General features: G+C 46.2%; 1 protein-coding gene across 2 annotated transcripts in view; it reads left to right on the top strand.

The window, feature by feature from the left end:
* The window catches only part of TIMM44 (translocase of inner mitochondrial membrane 44), a 262338-nt gene that overhangs the window by 26536 nt on the left and 211374 nt on the right, over positions 1 to 24428 (top strand). For both annotated transcript variants that reach the window (XM_040417742.1, XM_040417741.1), the window contains exon 2: positions 7328 to 7432. In XM_040417742.1, coding sequence (XP_040273676.1) covers positions 7328 to 7432 — 105 coding nt within the window. The remainder of the gene's footprint in view (positions 1 to 7327; positions 7433 to 24428) is intronic.

The raw sequence follows: 24428 nt of genomic DNA on the forward strand, positions 1-24428 counted from the left end.
ACCAGAGGCTCTGACGTCTCGTTTACAGAGCCTGGACACTCCCTCAAGCAGAGAGAAGCTTGTAAACGAGACATCAGCAGAGCAGAGCCGGGCAGTGTGAGGAGAGCTGGAGGGGGGAGGGCACCAGAGGCTCTGACGTTCCGTTTACACAGCCTGGACACTCCCTCAAGCAGAGAGAAGCTTGTAAACGAGACATCAGCAGAGCAGAGCCGGGCAGTGTGAGGAGAGCTGGAGGGGGGAGGGCACCAGAGGCTCTGACGTCTCGTTTACACAGCCTGGACACTCCCTCAAGCAGAGAGAAGCTTGTAAACGAGACATCAGCAGAGCAGAGCCGGGCAGTGTGAGGAGAGCTGGAGGGGGGAGGGCACCAGAGGCTCTGACGTTCCGTTTACAGAGCCTGGACACTCCCTCAAGCAGAGAGAAGCTTGTAAACGAGACATCAGCAGAGCAGAGCCGGGCAGTGTGAGGAGAGCTGGAGGGGGGAGGGCACCAGAGGCTCTGACGTTCCGTTTACAGAGCCTGGACACTCCCTCAAGCAGAGAGAAGCTTGTAAACGAGACATCAGCAGAGCAGAGCCGGGCAGTGTGAGGAGAGCTGGAGGGGGGAGGGCACCAGAGGCTCTGACGTCTCGTTTACACAGCCTGGACACTCCCTCAAGCAGAGAGAAGCTTGTAAACGAGACATCAGCAGAGCAGAGCCGGGCAGTGTGAGGAGAGCTGGAGGGGGGAGGGCACCAGAGGCTCTGACGTTCCGTTTACAGAGCCTGGACACTCCCTCAAGCAGAGAGAAGCTTGTAAACGAGACATCAGCAGAGCAGAGCCGGGCAGTGTGAGGAGAGCTGGAGGGGGGAGGGCACCAGAGGCTCTGACGTCTCGTTTACACAGCCTGGACACTCCCTCAAGCAGAGAGAAGCTTGTAAACGAGACATCAGCAGAGCAGAGCCGGGCAGTGTGAGGAGAGCTGGAGGGGGGAGGGCACCAGAGGCTCTGACGTTCCGTTTACAGAGCCTGGACACTCCCTCAAGCAGAGAGAAGCTTGTAAACGAGACATCAGCAGAGCAGAGCCGGGCAGTGTGAGGAGAGCTGGAGGGGGGAGGGCACCAGAGGCTCTGACGTCTCGTTTACAGAGCCTGGACACTCCCTCAAGCAGAGAGAAGCTTGTAAACGAGACATCAGCAGAGCAGAGCCGGGCAGTGTGAGGAGAGCTGGAGGGGGGAGGGCACCAGAGGCTCTGACGTCTCGTTTACACAGCCTGGACACTCCCTCAAGCAGAGAGAAGCTTGTAAACGAGACATCAGCAGAGCAGAGCCGGGCAGTGTGAGGAGAGCTGGAGGGGGGAGGGCACCAGAGGCTCTGACGTTCCGTTTACACAGCCTGGACACTCCCTCAAGCAGAGAGAAGCTTGTAAACGAGACATCAGCAGAGCAGAGCCGGGCAGTGTGAGGAGAGCTGGAGGGGGGAGGGCACCAGAGGCTCTGACGTCTCGTTTACACAGCCTGGACACTCCCTCAAGCAGAGAGAAGCTTGTAAACGAGACATCAGCAGAGCAGAGCCGGGCAGTGTGAGGAGAGCTGGAGGGGGGAGGGCACCAGAGGCTCTGACGTTCCGTTTACAGAGCCTGGACACTCCCTCAAGCAGAGAGAAGCTTGTAAACGAGACATCAGCAGAGCAGAGCCGGGCAGTGTGAGGAGAGCTGGAGGGGGGAGGGCACCAGAGGCTCTGACGTCTCGTTTACACAGCCTGGACACTCCCTCAAGCAGAGAGAAGCTTGTAAACGAGACATCAGCAGAGCAGAGCCGGGCAGTGTGAGGAGAGCTGGAGGGGGGAGGGCACCAGAGGCTCTGACGTTCCGTTTACAGAGCCTGGACACTCCCTCAAGCAGAGAGAAGCTTGTAAACGAGACATCAGCAGAGCAGAGCCGGGCAGTGTGAGGAGAGCTGGAGGGGGGAGGGCACCAGAGGCTCTGACGTCTCGTTTACAGAGCCTGGACACTCCCTCAAGCAGAGAGAAGCTTGTAAACGAGACATCAGCAGAGCAGAGCCGGGCAGTGTGAGGAGAGCTGGAGGGGGGAGGGCACCAGAGGCTCTGACGTCTCGTTTACACAGCCTGGACACTCCCTCAAGCAGAGAGAAGCTTGTAAACGAGACATCAGCAGAGCAGAGCCGGGCAGTGTGAGGAGAGCTGGAGGGGGGGGGGCACCAGAGGCTCTGACGTTCCGTTTACACAGCCTGGACACTCCCTCAAGCAGAGAGAAGCTTGTAAACGAGACATCAGCAGAGCAGAGCCGGGCAGTGTGAGGAGAGCTGGAGGGGGGAGGGCACCAGAGGCTCTGACGTCTCGTTTACACAGCCTGGACACTCCCTCAAGCAGAGAGAAGCTTGTAAACGAGACATCAGCAGAGCAGAGCCGGGCAGTGTGAGGAGAGCTGGAGGGGGGAGGGCACCAGAGGCTCTGACGTTCCGTTTACAGAGCCTGGACACTCCCTCAAGCAGAGAGAAGCTTGTAAACGAGACATCAGCAGAGCAGAGCCGGGCAGTGTGAGGAGAGCTGGAGGGGGGAGGGCACCAGAGGCTCTGACGTTCCGTTTACAGAGCCTGGACACTCCCTCAAGCAGAGAGAAGCTTGTAAACGAGACATCAGCAGAGCAGAGCCGGGCAGTGTGAGGAGAGCTGGAGGGGGGAGGGCACCAGAGGCTCTGACGTCTCGTTTACACAGCCTGGACACTCCCTCAAGCAGAGAGAAGCTTGTAAACGAGACATCAGCAGAGCAGAGCCGGGCAGTGTGAGGAGAGCTGGAGGGGGGAGGGCACCAGAGGCTCTGACGTTCCGTTTACAGAGCCTGGACACTCCCTCAAGCAGAGAGAAGCTTGTAAACGAGACATCAGCAGAGCAGAGCCGGGCAGTGTGAGGAGAGCTGGAGGGGGGAGGGCACCAGAGGCTCTGACGTCTCGTTTACACAGCCTGGACACTCCCTCAAGCAGAGAGAAGCTTGTAAACGAGACATCAGCAGAGCAGAGCCGGGCAGTGTGAGGAGAGCTGGAGGGGGGAGGGCACCAGAGGCTCTGACGTTCCGTTTACAGAGCCTGGACACTCCCTCAAGCAGAGAGAAGCTTGTAAACGAGACATCAGCAGAGCAGAGCCGGGCAGTGTGAGGAGAGCTGGAGGGGGGGGGGCACCAGAGGCTCTGACGTCTCGTTTACAGAGCCTGGACACTCCCTCAAGCAGAGAGAAGCTTGTAAACGAGACATCAGCAGAGCAGAGCCGGGCAGTGTGAGGAGAGCTGGAGGGGGGAGGGCACCAGAGGCTCTGACGTCTCGTTTACACAGCCTGGACACTCCCTCAAGCAGAGAGAAGCTTGTAAACGAGACATCAGCAGAGCAGAGCCGGGCAGTGTGAGGAGAGCTGGAGGGGGGAGGGCACCAGAGGCTCTGACGTTCCGTTTACACAGCCTGGACACTCCCTCAAGCAGAGAGAAGCTTGTAAACGAGACATCAGCAGAGCAGAGCCGGGCAGTGTGAGGAGAGCTGGAGGGGGGAGGGCACCAGAGGCTCTGACGTCTCGTTTACACAGCCTGGACACTCCCTCAAGCAGAGAGAAGCTTGTAAACGAGACATCAGCAGAGCAGAGCCGGGCAGTGTGAGGAGAGCTGGAGGGGGGGGGGCACCAGAGGCTCTGACGTTCCGTTTACAGAGCCTGGACACTCCCTCAAGCAGAGAGAAGCTTGTAAACGAGACATCAGCAGAGCAGAGCCGGGCAGTGTGAGGAGAGCTGGAGGGGGGAGGGCACCAGAGGCTCTGACGTTCCGTTTACAGAGCCTGGACACTCCCTCAAGCAGAGAGAAGCTTGTAAACGAGACATCAGCAGAGCAGAGCCGGGCAGTGTGAGGAGAGCTGGAGGGGGGAGGGCACCAGAGGCTCTGACGTTCCGTTTACAGAGCCTGGACACTCCCTCAAGCAGAGAGAAGCTTGTAAACGAGACATCAGCAGAGCAGAGCCGGGCAGTGTGAGGAGAGCTGGAGGGGGGAGGGCACCAGAGGCTCTGACGTTCTCGTTTACAGAGCCTGGACACTCCCTCAAGCAGAGAGAAGCTTGTAAACGGGACGTCAGGTGTAACATGACCCTGAACTGAACTGGCCAAACAGTGATAGATAGGTGATGAAAGTGATTTTAAGAATCTTTCACTGGTCTACAATAAATGCAATTAGAATAGATTTATTTAAGTCGGATAACCCCTTTAAAATGAATGAATATTACATAAAGTGTTCATTATGGGCATTTCTGGCCACTCACACCTTCCCCCACTTTATTCCATGGAAGCTGCAGTTTATATATGGTTGTATCTTACTGACTCTTGTAAATGATGGGCTCCTGATTTTGGAATATCCTCTTACTACTTTGAAGTATTATATTCCCAATTTACCTATTGTATCAATACTGTTAACTATCTAACAAGTAAAAGATAAACACACTATTCTTTCAATACCTTCAAATAAGACACTTTTGCCCTTCACTTCAGCTTTCTATCCATCTCCCTATGTCCGCCAACTAAGCAAACTCTTTGAGTGGCTGGAACATAAGCCATGTAGTCTCTTATTCCATCTTCCCCTCAGTAACTACTAAAACAACTAAGGGTACTTTCACACTAGCGTTTTTCTTTTCCGGCATAGAGTTCCGTCATAGGGGCTCAATACCGGAAAAGAACTGATCAGTTTTATCCCCATGCATTTTGAATGGAGAGAAATCTGTTCAGGATGTCTTCACTTCAGTCATTGAACGGCGTTTTGGATGGAGGAAATACTGCAGCATGCTGCGGTATTATCTCCGTCCAAAATTCCGGATCAGTTGCTTGAAATGTATTATTGCCGGATCCAGCATTAAAAATACCTCAATGCCGGATCCGTCCTTCCGTCAATGTGCAGCGGTAAAAATGTGAAAAATTAAAAATATAGAAACTGATCCGTTTGTCTGTATGACAAACAGATAGATGGATCCGTTCTTGCAATGCATTTGTGAGACGGATCTGCATTTGGATCAGTCTACAAATGCTGTCAGTTTGTATGCAGATTGCCTGATCCGGCAGGCAGTTCCGGCGACTGAACTGCTTGCCGGATCACTCTGCCGCAAGTGTGAAAGTAGGCTAAGGCCTCTTTCACACGAGCGTGGCCGATTGGGGGGGTTCAGTGAAACTCTCCCAATTTTTGTAAGCAAGTTAAGTCAGTTTTGTCTGCGATTTGCGTTCAGTTTTTTCCGCGCGGGTGCAATGCTTTTGATGCGTGATAAAAAAACTGAAGGTTTACAAACAACATTGCTTCCGGATGCAATGTGTTTTTTTTACTGTAGCTCCATTCACTTCTATGGGGCCAGGGCTGTGTGAAAAACGCAGAATATAGAACACGCTGCATTTTTCATTCAACGCAGAACTGATACATCAGACTCATTGAAATGAATGGGTTAGGATTCAGTGTGGGTGCTATGCGTTCACATCATGCATTGCACTTGCGCAGAAAACTCACTCTTGTGAAAGGGGCCTAACACATCCCACTGACACATACACACACACACTGCCAGTTATGTGATAATCTAATTTCTCCTATGCAGGTCCTGAATTTGTACAGCTGTCAGAGCATGCTGGGAGCTATAGTTCCCCGTGGAAGGGGTGACAGAAGTTTTCCAATTCCTTTTTATTTATCACTTTTTCGAGTGGAGCCTGGGTCTGGGAAGATACTCCTTTTTATTTTATTTATTTTTCTCTCTCATATGCCTGCTGCCTGGTTTGCCCATGCATGCAGCAATTCTCAGGGCGAGCCAGGGCGAATGAATGAAGTGGGCAGGTGATTGGCTGGGCAAAGCTCACACAGAGTATGGACCAAGCCGCAGGCTGTGCAACATAAGAAGGTTTGAGTGAGGAGACAGGGCCACGAGTGAACTTGCAAGCACTGTCTGATGCTGTTGATGACATGACACACATTAATGTTCATCATGCCAGTCATCATCAGTGTTAGGGCTCATTCAGACGGCCGTATGCTGTCCGCAAAAATACTGAATGCTATCCGTTTTTTTGCGGATCCGCAAAAAAAATTAAACATGTCCTATACTTGTCCGTGAAAATCAGGACATGGCCCCATTGAAGTCTATGGGTCCGCAAAAATACTGAATTCTATCCGTTTTTTTGCAGATCCGTTTTTTTGCGGATCCGCAAAAAAACGGATAGCATTCAGTATTTTTGCGGACAGCATACGGCCATCTGAATGAGCCCTTAATTGCATTGGAAGCTGTGCACTGCAGCATAACAATCCTATCCCTCTCTGCAATCCGTCCCCACTAGCCATACTGGTTTGTGTATTCCTTTACATCCCTGACTGATGGCTGACCAGTGACTGAATAATGAGTCCAGACTGGCTGACTGACCACTGTTACTGATTTGACTCCTTCCACCAGCCAGCGCTCTGTGCTCCAATGCCGATCCCACCCCTAATTATATTGGGATTGAATCATCCCCAATATAACTTGGGACGGCATTGGAATTGATTCACAGAGCGCTGGCTGGCGGCAGGAGTCAAATTAGTCAGTCAGCCAGCCCTGCCCTCCCCTGAGATTCCTCAGGGCAGGAGGTGGAGCTATGGGGCTAAGATGACTGTAACTGATTCAGCTCCTGCTGTCAGCCATCATTCTGTGTGGTGTACACCAATGCTTTTTTAACCAAATAAAACCATGAAGGGAAGAAAGAAGACCACTGCAGGAAATAAGGTATTTTATTAAACATGGCAATGGTGACAGCTTAATATGGTCAAACCAGGTGACAGATTCCCTTTAACCACTCCTGACATGTCTGTTTTAATAGCTTCATGCATTCCCTATGTAATAATAATTCTGGAGCATCTATTCTTATGGCTCTGTGTTGTACCATTCCTTTATTATTTCAGAAGTTATGAATGAATTGCTAGCAGTCTGCAGTAAGGGTACAGAGGGGTGTTAACCACTTGGGGGTGTGTCACTGCACAGTCTGACTCTATCCAATCAGTGCTGCCATTTTCAGACTGTGCAAGGACACCCCCCTAACTTGTTACAACCCATCTGTACCCTAACTGCAGGCTGCTAGTAATTCATTAATAACGTCTAGTAAAAATAATAAAAGAATGGCACAACATACGTTTGGCACGACATAAGAATAGAAGCTCCAGGATTGTTATTACATGGGGGATGCATGAAGCTATTAACAGGTATGTCAGGAGCGGTGAAAGGTCCTCTTTAATCTTGCATGTGCAATGTTCTGAGGATGCTTACGCGTTAAATGACAAATATAAAAAATGTACTTTCTTTTTCATTCTAGATATTGATGTCTGGTGGCCATAGGTTTTTAACAGTCTTGCATCGAATGCCTCCAAAAGCTAGTAGCAGTTTTTATTGGATGTATCGCCCTCCTTTGGCACAACAGGTAAGTAAATAGTCCTTAGGTTTGTCTTTGGTGTGTGTTTTGATGTTGATAGAACTGAATAAAGGGGTTTTCCAGGTTCTAGATGCTGATGACCTATCCCTATCACCTAACTGAAAATAACACAAACTCCCTCTGTCTCCTATCAGCACCCCGCAAATGCGATCGCGGGGTGCAGATGTGTGTAAAGCAGTCTGGGGTCTGTTTCCAGCAGGCTGTGCCTCTCTGGTGCTGCCTGCTGGTCAATGTTAGTATTGCATTGACATTAAAATGCAATGAACTATAGAGATGATGCATTGCATTTTAAAATCAATCTGAATATTGTCTGTTATAGTCCCCTCGTGGAACTATTAAGTGGTAAACAAAAAGCTAAAAACACCTTTATTGATTAAAAAAAATTCCATTAATAAAACACTTTTTTTTCCCATTGAAAATACACTTTTCAATTAAAAAAATTGCAAAAAAAAACAACTCCCCTATATGTTTGGTATTGCCGCATCCGTAATGACCCAGACTACATAAGTATCATGTAAATTATCCCCTACGGCAGTGGTCCCCAACCTTTTTTGCACCAAGGACCAGTTTCATGCAAGACAAATTTCCCAGGTACTGGGTGGGGTGGGAGGTTCTTGGGCAGGGCTTATGGGGTGGGCGGGACTCAGGGGGGTGCTGGTCGGCGCTGACTCACGCGCATAACAAAACACAAGGTGCATATTAAAATATATAATGACTATATAAACTGACTAGGGCCTCTGCTGCACTGTACCGTATTTTTCGACTTATAAGACGCACCTAGGCTTTAGAGGAGAACAATAAGAAAAAAAAATTCCATTACACATCAGGTCAGACCAGCAATCAGACCCCCAATGTTAATCAGACCTCAGATCAAACCCCCCAATGCCTCAGATCACCCCCCCCAACCTTCATCCATCTATCAGCCAGCCATCAGCCCGCATCCATCCATCTATCAGCCAGCCATCAGCCCGCATCCATCCATCTATCAGCCAGCCATCAGCCCGCATCCATCCATCTATCAGCCAGCCATCAGCCCGTCAGCCAGCCATCAGCCCGCCCCCCCATGTCAGCCAGCCATCAGCCCGCCCCCCATGTCAGCCAGCCATCAGCCCGCCCCCCCATGTCAGTCAGCCAGCCATCAGCCCGCGCCCCCATGTCAGCCAGCCATCAGCCCGCGCCCCCATGTCAGCCAGCCATCAGCCCGCCCCCCCATGTCAGCCAGCCATCAGCCCGCCCCCCCATGTCAGCCAGCCATCAGCCCGCCCCCCCATGTCAGCCAGCCATCAGCCCCCCCCCCCATGCCAGCCAGCCATCAGCCCGCCCCCCCATGTCAGCCAGCCATCAGCCCGCCCCCCCATGTCAGCCAGCCATCAGCCCGCTCCCCCCCCCCCCATGTCAGCCAGCAGCGGAAAAAAACAAAAAAAAAAACAGAGAAAATTGAAGGAAGGATCCCGGAGACAGATAAATTCCTCTTTCAGCTCTTCTTTATTATTATGAACAGTAGACAGACATGACCATCATATGCACGGCAAGATTGACGCGTTTCGGGTATGTACCCTTAGTCGTAACAAATTGCTGAATGTGGCCCCTCAATATATAGGGGTTGGAATCACCCCTCCTCAAAAGGGAGGAACTGATTTCAAGCAACATCCGTTGCACCACACCCAGACACTCCTTTTTTCAGCTTACATCAATCAGTTTGTAATTGCTAAGACACTGTGCAGACCTTCCTCTAGCATCTCAAGTTCAAATTAACCCATGATTGCATTCAGTACAAGTCGCACAGTGTGAATACTTCATTACATAGAAAACATAAAATATATATATAAAACCTTTAGTACAAACATTGACATACAAAAACAGATACAAATACAATGGCCCCTTGCATATAACATATTTAGGTTGGTTCCCTGATGGTGACATTTTCAGAGCAGATTTGTCTAAGTATATAATATTAAAAATATATTATTACGTGTCAGTGGAATTGAAAGTTACCCATATCCAGTATCAGACTGGGAATTTAGGATATCATTGCAAAATAAATCAGATAATAGGTGAAACATAACATAAGATTGTTTCAATCTTGCACTAAATCGATAGAAAATTATTGCTTGCAACTACTCAATGAGTGGAAAATAACGCGCCGCATCATACCAGTGCTATGTAGCCAGTGACGAGCAGAGATGTGCAAAACCTCCCAATAACATGGGATACCATATGTACATGCCATAATTGTCATGATATAAACTATATCGATGCCCCCAAATATGGTGAAACAGACATCGAAAGACATATATCAGTCCAAATGTAGATATGACTCACATAAAGCGCTGGGTGGTATCACATATTGTTAAATATTCTACTATGTACACCCAGCATTTTATTGATATATGTAAATAAGTTCTTTCTTAAGGTTGAGACCCCCTGGAACTCTGGTACCCAGCCTAAAGATCCAGTAGGCCTCGCGTAAAAGAATTTTCTTGCGATAGTCACCACCTCTTTTAGGAGCCAATACTCGTTCAATGGCATACGCCTGGAAAGATGATACTTGGCGGCCGTGAACATGTATGAAATGTTTGGCTACGTTGGAGATGTTGGGAATATTGGGGTTGCTGATGTAATTAAGGTGTTCTAATACTCTGTTTTTGAACCTGCGAATAGTGCTGCCCACATACATGAGATCGCATTTAGTGCATCGGACAATATAAATAACACCTTCCGTATTGCAATTAATGTACATATGGATTGGGAAATTATACATATGATCAGCACTGTCAAATGTTTTAGTGAGCAGGACATAGTCGCAGGTCCTACAACGAGCACTGCCGCATTTCGTAAATCCCTTATACAGGAGCCAGCTAGGCTTGGACTGTGGCCCACTACCACTGGCAGTGTAAAGAGACGGGGACAGCGAGCCGGACAGGGTGGGAGCCCTTCTAGATACAATTCTGCAACCTGATTTCAGTGCTTCATGGAGAATAGCATCGTCAAACAAAATAGGTAGGCATTTCTTGATTGCAGAGCTGATTAAACTGAACTCATTGCTGTATGTTAGGGAGAGAGTGGGGACATTGTCCAGGTCACTGTCTGCCCGCGTCTTCACACCGCCCGCAGAAATCGGCACATTTGATTTACATTTGGATTTCCCAAACAATATCTCTCTTCTTTCTTTTTGGAGAGCTATCTCCCGTCCTCTATTAATCATCCACATAGGGTAATTTCTGACCCTCAGCCTCTTAACCACCCTGTCAAATTCTTCCTCTAATCGCTCCGTTTCACTACAATTCCTGACAGTGCGGATGAACTCACCCACGGGAATTGCTCTGACGGTATGCATTGGATGGTGACTTTTGGCATTGAGTATGGTATTGCCCGCCACCTCTTTTCTATAAGTCATGGTGTGCACTATCTCTCCAACAACCCCGTGGAGTGTCAGATCTAAAAAATTTTCTCCATCCCTAGCCAATTTGACTATGTCATATTGGGAGGAGAAATATATTTACAATCTGGAGAACCCATTTATGCCTGGTTTGGTCTGGTACGGCAGATACATCGATGACGTGCTCATGGTATGGGCGGGCGGTGTATCTGCCGTCCCAGACCTCCAGGCATACATGAATAACAACAACTACAATTTGGGTTTCACTTGCTTGGCACATGAATCCCATATAAATTTTTTAGATCTGACACTCCACGGGGTTGTTGGAGAGATAGTGCACACCATGACTTATAGAAAAGAGGTGGCGGGCAATACCATACTCAATGCCAAAAGTCACCATCGAATGCATACCGTCAGAGCAATTCCCGTGGGTGAGTTCATCCGCACTGTCAGGAATTGTAGTGAAACGGAGCGATTAGAGGAAGAATTTGACAGGGTGGTTAAGAGGCTGAGGGTCAGAAATTACCCTATGTGGATGATTAATAGAGGACGGGAGATAGCTCTCCAAAAAGAAAGAAGAGAGATATTGTTTGGGAAATCCAAATGTAAATCAAATGTGCCGATTTCTGCGGGCGGTGTGAAGACGCGGGCAGACAGTGACCTGGACAATGTCCCCACTCTCTCCCTAACATACAGCAATGAGTTCAGTTTAATCAGCTCTGCAATCAAGAAATGCCTACCTATTTTGTTTGACGATGCTATTCTCCATGAAGCACTGAAATCAGGCTGCAGAATTGTATCTAGAAGGGCTCCCACCCTGTCCGGCTCGCTGTCCCCGTCTCTTTACACTGCCAGTGGTAGTGGGCCACAGTCCAAGCCTAGCTGGCTCCTGTATAAGGGATTTACGAAATGCGGCAGTGCTCGTTGTAGGACCTGCGACTATGTCCTGCTCACTAAAACATTTGACAGTGCTGATCATATGTATAATTTCCCAATCCATATGTACATTAATTGCAATACGGAAGGTGTTATTTATATTGTCCGATGCACTAAATGCGATCTCATGTATGTGGGCAGCACTATTCGCAGGTTCAAAAACAGAGTATTAGAACACCTTAATTACATCAGCAACCCCAATATTCCCAACATCTCCAACGTAGCCAAACATTTCATACATGTTCACGGCCGCCAAGTATCATCTTTCCAGGCGTATGCCATTGAACGAGTATTGGCTCCTAAAAGAGGTGGTGACTATCGCAAGAAAATTCTTTTACGCGAGGCCTACTGGATCTTTAGGCTGGGTACCAGAGTTCCAGGGGGTCTCAACCTTAAGAAAGAACTTATTTACATATATCAATAAAATGCTGGGTGTACATAGTAGAATATTTAACAATATGTGATACCACCCAGCGCTTTATGTGAGTCATATCTACATTTGGACTGATATATGTCTTTCGATGTCTGTTTCACCATATTTGGGGGCATCGATATAGTTTATATCATGACAATTATGGCATGTACATATGGTATCCCATGTTATTGGGAGGTTTTGCACATCTCTGCTCGTCACTGGCTACATAGCACTGGTATGATGCGGCGCGTTATTTTCCACTCATTGAGTAGTTGCAAGCAATAATTTTCTATCGATTTAGTGCAAGATTGAAACAATCTTATGTTATGTTTCACCTATTATCTGATTTATTTTGCAATGATATCCTAAATTCCCAGTCTGATACTGGATATGGGTAACTTTCAATTCCACTGACACGTAATAATATATTTTTAATATTATATACTTAGACAAATCTGCTCTGAAAATGTCACCATCAGGGAACCAACCTAAATATGTTATATGCAAGGGGCCATTGTATTTGTATCTGTTTTTGTATGTCAATGTTTGTACTAAAGGTTTTATATATATATTTTATGTTTTCTATGTAATGAAGTATTCACACTGTGCGACTTGTACTGAATGCAATCATGGGTTAATTTGAACTTGAGATGCTAGAGGAAGGTCTGCACAGTGTCTTAGCAATTACAAACTGATTGATGTAAGCTGAAAAAAGGAGTGTCTGGGTGTGGTGCAACGGATGTTGCTTGAAATCAGTTCCTCCCTTTTGAGGAGGGGTGATTCCAACCCCTATATATTGAGGGGCCACATTCAGCAATTTGTTACGACTAAGGGTACATACCCGAAACGCGTCAATCTTGCCGTGCATATGATGGTCATGTCTGTCTACTGTTCATAATAATAAAGAAGAGCTGAAAGAGGAATTTATCTGTCTCCGGGATCCTTCCTTCAATTTTCTCTGCTTGTACCGGGAACACTCCCCCAGGGCCCTGGAGCCGGGATTATACACAAACCAGATAGGTGAGCTGGATTATCTTTTTCCTTTTATAAAAAAAAAAACACTTATCTCTCCTGCTCCTGGACGCCACCGCTCCTCATCATCGCGATCCTCTTCATCCTGCTGTCGGCTGTTTATCTCAGGCATAGTGTGAGGTCGCAGTGCGCCCTCACGCTATGCACAGCCCTGCACAGCAGACAGCCAAGCCGAGGACCAGGAAGCAGTGAGTACAGATCCTTCCTGGTCCTCCAGTACTAATGAAGTGCTTCATTAGTACCGCGTTAAAGATTATTTTATTTATATTAGGGCTGCAAAGATTAATCGACTTTATCGATAATATTCGATAACGGGATTCGTTTTCGACGAATCCAGTTATCGAATAATCGCCGATTCGTTGCTATGCGGCGGGCGGTTTACTTTAAATCAGCGCATCTTTATTTTACCTTACAATGAAGCTCCAGTAACAGGCAGAGCGGACGGCGACGTAACGTCACTTACTCACGTGACGCGCCTGCTCCGCCTCCTTCATTCATAAAGTGGGCGGAGCAGGTGTGTCACGTGAGTGAGTAACGTTACGCCGCCACCCGCTTTGCCTGTTACCTGAGCTTCATTGTAAGGTAATAAAGATGCGCTGAGTAAAAGTTACTGCCAGAGAATAGTCTGCTGTGAGCAGCGGGGCCGGGGCTGTTATGGGGAGGGGGATCTGTGTATTGCACTGTTATGGGGAGGGGGCATCTGGGCACTGTTATGGGGAGGGGGCATCTGGGCACTGTTATGGGGAGGGGGCATCTGGGCACTGTTATGGGGAGGGGGCATCTGGGCACTGTTATGGGGAGGGGGCATCTGGGCACTGTTATGGGGAGGGGGCATCTGGGCACTGTTATGGGGAGGGGGCATCTGGGCACTGTTATGGGGAGGGGGCATCTGGGCACGACACATATAACATAAGATGCTATATAGTGTCATCCACAGATCCCCCCCCTCCCCATGACAGTGCCATGCACAGATCCCCCTCCCCATGACAGTGCCATGCACAGATCCCCCTCCCCATGACAGTGCCATCCACAATTGGTTTTAATATGGCCTTTGAACAAAATTTTTCAAGTAAAATTATATAAACCTCTTTGTTTTGTAATTTTGGTGTTTTTTCCCGATTAATCTATTAAATTATCGACAACTAATCGATTATTCAGATAATTGTTAGCTGCAGCCCTAATTTATATTGAAAAATGAACGCCGTAAAATGTATCATGTAAAACAGGGGCAATATTGCGGTTTTTCCCATCTCCCTCCCAGAGAGAGTTAATAAAGGTTAATTAGAAAGTTGTGTACCCCAAAATGGCACCATTAAAAACTACAACTTTTCCTGCAAAAAAAACAAGCCCTCATACAGCTATATAGATGGAAAAATAAAAGTTATAGCTCTTGAAAGGCGACGATTAAAAAGAAAAACGCTTGATCAGTAATGCCCAAAACAGGCTGGTCACTAAGGGGTTAAAGTTGTTCTCCTGGACTTTATTATTGATGGCCTAAATTTAGATTGGACCATCAGTATTTGATCAGCACAGTGTGGCACTGCTTCTTCATTGTGCTTAATGGGAGGTCTCAAAGTGGACACATATTAATCAAAATAATGCAAATGTAACGCACTGGAGCAACGGAGGACCAAGTGAGGTGCACACAGTAGAGTAGGCTCACCCAGTCTACTTAAAAAGGGTTACAGTAAATACAAAGAGAACTGGGCACTCTCTAATACTGGAACCAACATTGAATTTAATATTAAACCAATAACTGAATAAAATCACAATATGCATAAAATGATAAAATCGATAATAAAATCGAAACGCAAATATGCAGAAGATAATAAAATCGAAACGCAAAAGTGGTAAAATCGATAATAAAATCGATGCATAGAAACAGGTAAACTCGATAATACAAATACTCTAAAATCCTGCTTGACAAAAATAAAAAGTGGGTATGGTACCACAAGTAGTGCAATTGAGGATCCCAACAGAACGTAAAGTACACCTAGTGAGTGGTAGCCTGTTGTGGCTTAGTGATCGATAAAAACAATGTCTAGTGCTCCAATGAATAGGTTATTGTTCTGATGGTTGTGTTATAATATCTTTTACTGTGGAAATAGGAGTAACAAGGTCCAATTGTTCCGAACAAGAGTGCCTCCGAAAGATAATGTCTCTCACTTCTTCACCATATAACATAGGCAGCGGCGTCCCGCTGAAGTAAAGTGAACTAGTGCTTTGACCATGAACATTTCTTGCCGGCATACAATAAAGAACGTTCTTACCATACAATTTCTTTATTGTATGCCGGCAAGAAATATTAATGGTCAAAGCACTAGTTCACTTTACTTCAGCGGGACGCCGCTGCCAATGTTATATGGTGAAGAAGTGAGAGACATTATCTTTCGGAAGCACTCTTGTTCGGAACGATTGGACTATGTTACTCCTATTTCCATAGTAAAAGATATTATAACTAGTGTTGAGCGAACTTCTGTTTTAAGTTCGGCGTCTAAAGTTCGGCTTCCGGTTAGCGGAGAATCCCGATATGGATTCCGAATTCCGTTGTGGTCCGTGGTAGCGGAATCAATAATTTGCCATTATTGATTCCGCTACCACGGACCACAACGGACTTCGGAATCCATATCGGGATTCTCCGCTAACCGGAAGCCAAACTTTAGACGCCAACTTAAAACAGAAGTTCGCTCAACACTAATTATAACACAACCATCAGAACAATAACCTATTCATTGGAGCACTAGACATTGTTTCTATGGATCACTAAGCCACAACAGGCTACCACTCACTAGATGTACTTTACGTTCTGTTGGGATCCTCAATTGCGCTACTTGTGGTACCATACCTGTCATGGTTTGAATCTCTGTGACAATGGCCACACCCATCTGCCTCCCAGCCAAGCTCTTTAACTAATCCCAGCTTACCTCATTTGCATAGCCAATCAGAGGGGGTTTTACAATTTACCAATTGAAAGAGGTGTTCCAACTGTCAATATAAATATATGTTGGGCATTCAATAAAGAATTTGTCAGTTTGAACTCACATACAGCCTGACTGGTGTTAGTTCTGTGAGAATTAAAACGACACGAGCGGGCGTTTGAGGCCGGATCATCAACGGCGGAACCAGCAGATATTGTGGTCACATCAGGGAGTGCCGTGAGAGCAGAATAGAGCGAGCAGGGGCTCGTTACAATACCCACTTTTTATTTTTGTCAAGCAGGATTTTAGAGTATTTGTATTATCGAGTTTACCTTTTTCTACGCATGAATTTTATTATCGATTTTATCATTTTATGCATATTGTGATTTTATTCAGTTATTGGTTTAATATTAAATTCAATGTTGGTTCCAGTATTCGAGTGCCCAGTTATCTTTGTATTTACATATTAAACATTGATGGTCTACTCTAGCCCACAGAATGGGGCTAGTTTAAGAGGACCTTTCACTTCTCCTGACATGACTATTTTAATAGCTACATGTATTCCCCATGTAAAAACATTTCTGGAGCATCTATTCTTATGGCTCTATGTTGTGCCATTCCCTTATTATTTGCCTTCGAAGTTATGAATGAATTGCTAGTAGTCTGCAGTAAGGGTACAGAGGGTTGTACTGTTACTCATCATGTAATGACCCTGCAGCCATCTTTCAAGTTTCTTATCTAGATGCTGGAATACCCCTTTAACCATCTCACTGCAACCAGGGGTGCACAAGCCTTTCTGGTTGGAGACCACATTGTCAGAGGGCTGAAAATACTGTATTTATGGCATATCGAACATACGGTATATACCATAAATATTTAGTTAAACTTCCGGGACTCTAATCTAATTGGAAAATACATGTGATCAGCCACAAAACATAGATATCTTACCAGATAGCATATGTGACAAGAAAAGGAGAGGCGCTCATAGGGCAATAGTTTCTTAGGGAGTTGGTTTAAAATGAGGTAATGGTTAATCTCACCTTTTCATGTTGTGCAAGCATAGGCACAACACTAGTGTAGGCGTATATTTAGATAGTGGTCTCTGCTGCTGGTATCATTCGCTCCTCACCTGTGGAGTTGCCAGTCCTCCTGGAGATGTGATGAAAGCCAATAGAGGGGTGTGGAGTATTGGTGGTCCACCGTTTTCGGTACCTCCTGGCACAATAACACGACCTCAAGTAGTTGGAGGCGATTCTTTTTATTTACAAATATGTGACAACGCGTTTCGGAGTAGAAAAACACTCCTTTTTCAAGTCTAATAAAAGTGATTAGATATAGTAAAAATAAAATCAAGACTGGTAATGGTGGTATTATGTTGAAGGAACAAGGCTGACGTATGATAATGGTAGTGACAATAGCGAAAATCATGCGTTTTAAAATACATAATAGATTAGGTCAAATCTCTAAAAAGCATCAAAACCAGTATGCTGGCTAAAAGTAGTAATCACCTAGTGCCCGCTTGACGTCAACTACGTCGAGCTCACGAGACGCGGTATGGTCCATGGTTACCAAGACGTGACGTTACGCCCTTCTGGACTAGCATGTAAGGTCAGCTTGGTTCAGTTTACACAGACACCTCCTGTCCACGCGGGCACAGAGAGGCAACAAGCTGAGGGAGCCTTTCCACTGCCGCAGAGAAACAGCGCCTTCTCAGCCGGGTAATCTGCCACCAGCTTCTCGTTTGATAAGCCCGGTCCGCTAACGGGATTATTTAGGGTGAGAAACCAACCCGGGGTAGCTTATAAATGGGCCGAAACATGGACGTGGGGATTCGTGATCGAGATATAAGGCAGCACAAGAATAAATTATATATTTAATCGCCTTATGGGCACACTAGATAACACAATATACACTAAGAATATAAACAGTGGTCTGAGGTTATAAATACAGGTAATATGGTACAAACAGGATTACACAGAGCACAAGTCAGTTACCGGGTAGATTAATGTTTCTTTGCTGTATTCACATGGAGGGCACTGATGTGGGCTGGTTTCCAGGTCTCTCCAAACACATTTGCACGATGTGACCCCTATCGGAAAAAGACCTGCTTGCTTGCTGGCACAAGCCTTTTAAACTGTAGCCGGCCCCTCCTCTGGGAAGGGTCCGTCCCCCCCCCCTCCCTCTTCTGGGCTGACATTAAATGACCCACAAAACACTTTAGGGTTGATAGCTCCAGACTAGAATGTCGTAGGTAGGTGGTTCCGGGCCCAAATGATCCGCCTGGGTTCCGGCTATAACTAGAGTCCAAACATGGTGTCGCTATGTGGTTATGTATATCTCCCTTTCCTGGCGTCCCACCATCAAACTAAGACCATGGGCATGTTCATCGTTGCAATTGTCCCAATATGTATCCGGTTTGCGCCTGCGATGGCCGGACGATTCAAAATTCCTTATAAATCGCCAGTTCCATGATGTCTGCTAGATTCAATTGAACTGGGAAATGGCCTAGACCCCCTGCAGGGAGGTTTTCCTGCAGGATCTGTGCTGTCTGAATGGAGGTGTGAAATGTAACAAAGTGTGGCCTGCTAGGAGTTTTCTGCTATCTGGCTGGGGCTTTGAAGCAGGGCCCTCCTGTGGCGTTCACTACATCTGCTAGCTGTTGGCTGGTGTGGGAACATGGCTGACACAAAATAATAATCCATATTCCTCACAACATGGATGCACGAACATGTGCATGAACATAAATATATACATATACCCATACATATACATGCCCTCATGTGCATACATGTACATGCGCATGTGCATACATATACATGACCCTTGTGCATACATGTGTAGACATGCACACACATACATGTACATATCTGTAAATACATGCGTGCACAAGCATGTGCACCCGTGTGTAAATGCCCAATTGAAGGACTGCATATGGAGGAACAGTGATTATTATCAGGACTTGCAATTAGATCGTTAACAATTGCAATGGTTATAAATACTGCCAGTGTGCTGTAAATGGGGGCGCTTGTGAGAGGGTAAAGGCAACAATGTTGCTGTGATGTATTCCTATATTGAAAGTATAATAGAATTAGGGATATCAATATTATTACCCGAGGCTGTAAATCCACTTGCATATAGCGCGTTTTCTCAGCTTGTATGAGAAAAAGGGCGCGCTATATGCAGAACAAGGAAGAGGAGGGGACTGGAACTGACAGTCTGGGAGATGAGGCTGTATGCTGGGTGAGGGAGAGCGAGAGCGAGTGCGAGCGCTGGTGTCGTGAGCAGGGGGAATTCCCAGAGCTCAGGAGGAAGTGTCAGATCGCTGATGCTTTTAGAGGATGGAGATAGTTTGTTGCAATGTTAGATTACCAGCGTTGGTTTGTGTTTCAAATTGTTGATGATGATAAAGGGGTTGTCCGGGATTGAGGACAACACTGCGCCACCAATGTATATTATACTAGGGATGAAGATAACTGACCTATTAATACAAATAACGGAATAGCATCTTAACGGAAATAAGCAAATAACGCCATATCAGCATGGCTTCGTGAGGGATCGGTCATGTCAAACTAATTTAATCAGTTTCTATGAGGAGGTAAGTTCTAGACTTGACAGCGGCGAATCAATGGATGTCGTGTATCTGGACTTCCAAAGCATTTGACAGTGTACCCCACAAAAGGTTAGTGTATAAAATGAGAATGCTCGGACTGGGAGAAAACGTCTGTAAGTGGGTAAGTAACTGGCTAGATGATAGAAAACGGAGGGTGGTTATTAACGGTACATACTCAGATTGGGTCACTGTCACTAGTGGAGTACCTCAGGGGTCAGTATTGGGCCCTATTCTCTTCAATATATTTATTAATGATCTTGTAGAAGGTTTGCACAGTAAAATAAAAATTTTCGCAGATGACACTAAACTGTGTAAAGTAATTAACACTGAAGAGGACAGTATACTACTACAGAGGGATCTGGATAGATTGCAGGCTTGGGCAGATAAGTGGCAGATTAGGTTTAACACTGACAAATGTAAAGTTATGCACATGGGAAGGAATAATGCAAGTCACCCGTACATACTAAATGGTAAAACACTCGGTAACACTGACATGGAAAAGGATCTAGGAATTTTAATAAACAGCAAACTAAGCTGCAAAAACCAGTGTCAGGCAGCTGCTGCCAAGGCCAATAAGATAATGGGCTGCATCAAAAGGGGCATAGATGCCCGTGATGAGAACATATTCCTACTACTTTACAAATCATTAGTCAGACCACAGGTGGAGTACTGTGTACAGTTCTGGGCTCCAGTGAACAAGGCAGACATAGCAGAGCTGGAGAGGGTTCAGAGGAGGGCAACTAAAGTAATAACTGGAATGGGGCAACTACAGTACCCTGAAAGATTATCAAAATTAGGGTTATTCACGTTAGAAAAAAGACTGAGGGGAGATCTAATAACGATGTATAAATATATCAGGGGTCAGTACAGAGATCTATCCCATCATCTATTTATCCCCAGGACTGTGACTGTGACGAGGGGACATCCTCTGCGTCTGGAGGAAAGAAGGTTTGTACAGAAAAGGATTCTTTACGGTAAGAGCAGTGAGACTATGGAACTCTGTCTGAGGAGGTGGTGATGGTGAGTTCACTAAAAGAGTTCAAGAGGGGCCTGGATGTATTTCTGGAGTGTAATAATTTTACAGACTATAGCTACTAGAGAGGGGTCGTTGATCCAGGGAGTTAGTCTGATTGCCTGATTGGAGTCGGGAAGGAATTTTTTATTCCCCTAAAGTGAGGAAAATTGGCTTCTACCTCACAGTTTTTTTTTGCCTTCCTCTGGATCAATAAAATTATTGTGCTGAGTGTACCTATATTATAGTTATTTTAAAACATAACTTTTATTTTGTCGATATTTAGAATATAAAGACACTTTTATTAAAACAATGCTTGTATTGAAGATAAATGGTTGTGGATAGCTCACCACCTCTCTCAATATGGTAAAGGTGCTCTAGTCTCAAACTGATCACCCAATCAGTCAGAGCAAAGTGAAAAAATGGATAAAAGGGACTGGCACTCACTATGTGGGTCACAACATCGGCATTTATTAATATACAATAACAAGGATTATGGCGACACAATAAAACATATCTCTAAAAGCAAGAGTAATACATAAAATATCCCCCTGAAAAGTGTAAGTAAAATCAAATCAACTATCCACTGGTCTATAAGTCCTGGATATATAGTACAACCTGTCCTAATGGCTGGATATAGTTGCAATGTCCGCTTATAAAATTTGTCAATTTGGGACAATGTTCCTTTAAATCCAGGCAGTAAGCGTCCGGATAATAATACCTCTTTTCGAGTCTGTGTATTCAGATCTCGATATTCATAAAGTCCGCCAGATATAGCGTTCGGTGTTTCCTCACCGTAGTTGAATTGTATAAGGTGGTGTCACTACCAGAGCGTTGGGACTTTCTCACAGCTCTGTTTCTCCACCCCTGTGATGATGTCACTACTAGAGCTGGGAGGAGTTTTCTGTTTCCTTCCTCCCAGCTGTTCCTCCTCCGTTTAATTTCCCTGCCTTTATATTCCCCCTCCTCCTATTGTAGGTGTGGATTATATTTCTCATTTGGGTTGTAGCTCTTGCTTGAGTATCTTCCCTTGTATGCTATCCTTTCACTGGACCTGTGTTCTGCTGCAGCAAGTACTCCGGATATTGCCAGCCTGTCTTTGGATCCGTCTTCACTGCGGCTGCAGCCCTTCAGCTAAGTGTGCAGACATTGCTGTGTATCTGTGTGTTTTCTGACTGGATCCGAGGCGACCACGGTTCCCTCCATATACTGAGCAGGGCATCGGTGGCCGTGCCCCTTCCACTATTGTAGGGGTTACAGTGGTCATCAGTCTTAGGTACGCGGGCATGCCTCCTTCCACCATTTGGATCCGGGCATGGGCTTAGCAGCATAGGGAGAGCTTTTGAGGGTCTGACAGGGGTCACCCTTTATCCTCCCTAGTTTGGGTCCGGTCAGTTGCTCTATTTTCTGTGCATGCTCTTGTTTGCTCACATACAGCCGTGACAGGTGGTCACAAGCTGTGGAGAGATGTTGCTTACCGGTGTCTCCAAGTGTCCGGCACTCACTCACCAGCCTTCCGCACCACGCTGCTGCACTTGCTTCCGGCGTCCTCGCTCTCTGTTGCAGGTCACGTGTTCCTCCAGAGATATCGCGGGACTTCGATGCTTTGTTCCGGTATCCGATGTAATAGTGCTCGCCGCAAAACGAGAGAAATGGAGCGCTCCAAATTTGAAAAATCGTTCAGATGGTCTTTGTCATATCCGGATTGATACTTGGGACAGGGATTTCACGCCAGACGCGTTTCGGGGACTTCACTCCCCTTCCTCAGTGGCACTGAGGAAGGGGAGTGAAGTCCCCGAAACGCGTTTGACGTGAAATCCCTGTCCCAAGTATCAATCCGGATATGACAAAAACCATCTGAACGATCTTTCAAATTTGGAGCGCTCCATTTCTCTCGTTTTGCTGCGAGCACTATTACATCGGATACCGGAACAAAGCATCGAAGTCCCGCGATATCTCTGGAGGAACACGTGACCTGCAACAGAGAGCGAGGACGCCGGAAGCAAGTGCAGCAGCGTGGTGCGGAAGGCTGGTGAGTGAGAGTGCCGGACACTTGGAGACACCGGTAAGCAACATCTCTCCACAGCTTGTGACTACCTTATACAATTCAACTACGGTGAGGAAACACTGAACGCTATATCTGGCGGACTTTATGAATATCGAGATCTGAATACACAGACTCGAAAAGAGGTATTATTATCCGGACTGCCTGGATTTAAAGGAACATTGTCCCAAATTGACAAATTTTATAAGCGGACATTGCAACTATATCCAGCCATTAGGACAGGTTGCACTATATATCCAGGACTTATAGACCAGTGGATAGTTGATTTGATTTTACTTACACTTTTCAGGGGGATATTTTATGTATTACTCTTGCTTTTAGAGATATGTTTTATTGTGTCGCCATAATCCTTGTTATTGTATATTAATAAATGCCGATGTTGTGACCCACATAGTGAGTGCCAGTCGCTTTTATACATTTTTTCACAATGCTTGTATTGCACTGCTTTCTTTAGAGGAGTGTCAGGCGTGACATAGAGATTCAGATTTTTTCAGGCAGCGGTTTTTTGTGCTGTGGTCGCTTTTTAAACGATTATCCAGGTGGGTTGCTCTGCCTGAGTTCTATCCCTACATATACTAGTCGTGATGAGTGGGGAGAACCCTATCTGGCTGTATTCCGGGCACCCGCCCTTACAAGGGCGACCCACAACCGCTGGAACCTCGGTTCTATCACTGTTTCACCCTGACAGCTAAATTCCCTCTAGACTTTCCGACGCGTTTCACCACTAGGAGCAGTTGTTCTTCAGGGACAAAGAGACAAGCGTCGGGGCGCCTAGTGCAGTGGCAGCGCTCCCGCACGCATATGAAGGCAGTGGCAACTAGTAAGGGTAAATGTGTCTCTTTTTATGGCGTCCCAGCTCCTCCCATTTAGTTGATTAACCTATGGGTTCTTTGCTGGGCGTCATGTCAGTGTCCGTCCCTGTCCTTACGTCGCACCTCCTGGACGCAAGCGCAAGCTGATTGGGCTATTTAGTACTTGCTTACCCTGTCAGCAGCGCTCCGCCCGAAACCGGAAGTGACGTTGGTGGGTGGCGGCTAGGTTACTATGGGGATCTAGTGCCGCGTCCCCGGCAGGTCCTGGCAGCTAACATGTAAAGGAATACCTTTCATGTGTCAGTGGACACTAGTTTACAGGCTGGGCAATCATTTCTTAGGATTTTTAAATGATTTATAGTGCATAGGCGCGATTCTCATTATCTGATCGCACCCAGGCACAACTCGATCCTAGAGGAATCATATTTATTACACTTGTAGATTCAAAGGTCCTTGCAGGTCACAGTTTAATCCGACCCTGCCAAATTCAAGGTCCTTGCAGGTCATAGATGTGTCTTTTTTTTTTTTTTTTGATGTTTTCAAAGAGAGGACTATTTATTGCCAGAATTTCACAGTTGATCATGAATAGTTCTCTTTTAAAATCTTTTAACCCATATGGTGCCCTAATTTTTTTCATTACAGTATATTAGAGAATCGCATATTTTAATAGAGACCTTGCGATTATCCTTTTTAAAAGGGAGTATGTATAATGGGTTATTTTGCATCCCCGTGAAATTAATATTATCTACAGGCACCCTATATTTAAACCATCTCATACGTTAGTATTGTGACAATGGACTTATAG

This window comes from Bufo bufo, chromosome 2 (assembly GCF_905171765.1).
Source record: "Bufo bufo chromosome 2, aBufBuf1.1, whole genome shotgun sequence".
NCBI classification, from domain to species: Eukaryota; Metazoa; Chordata; class Amphibia; order Anura; family Bufonidae; genus Bufo; species Bufo bufo.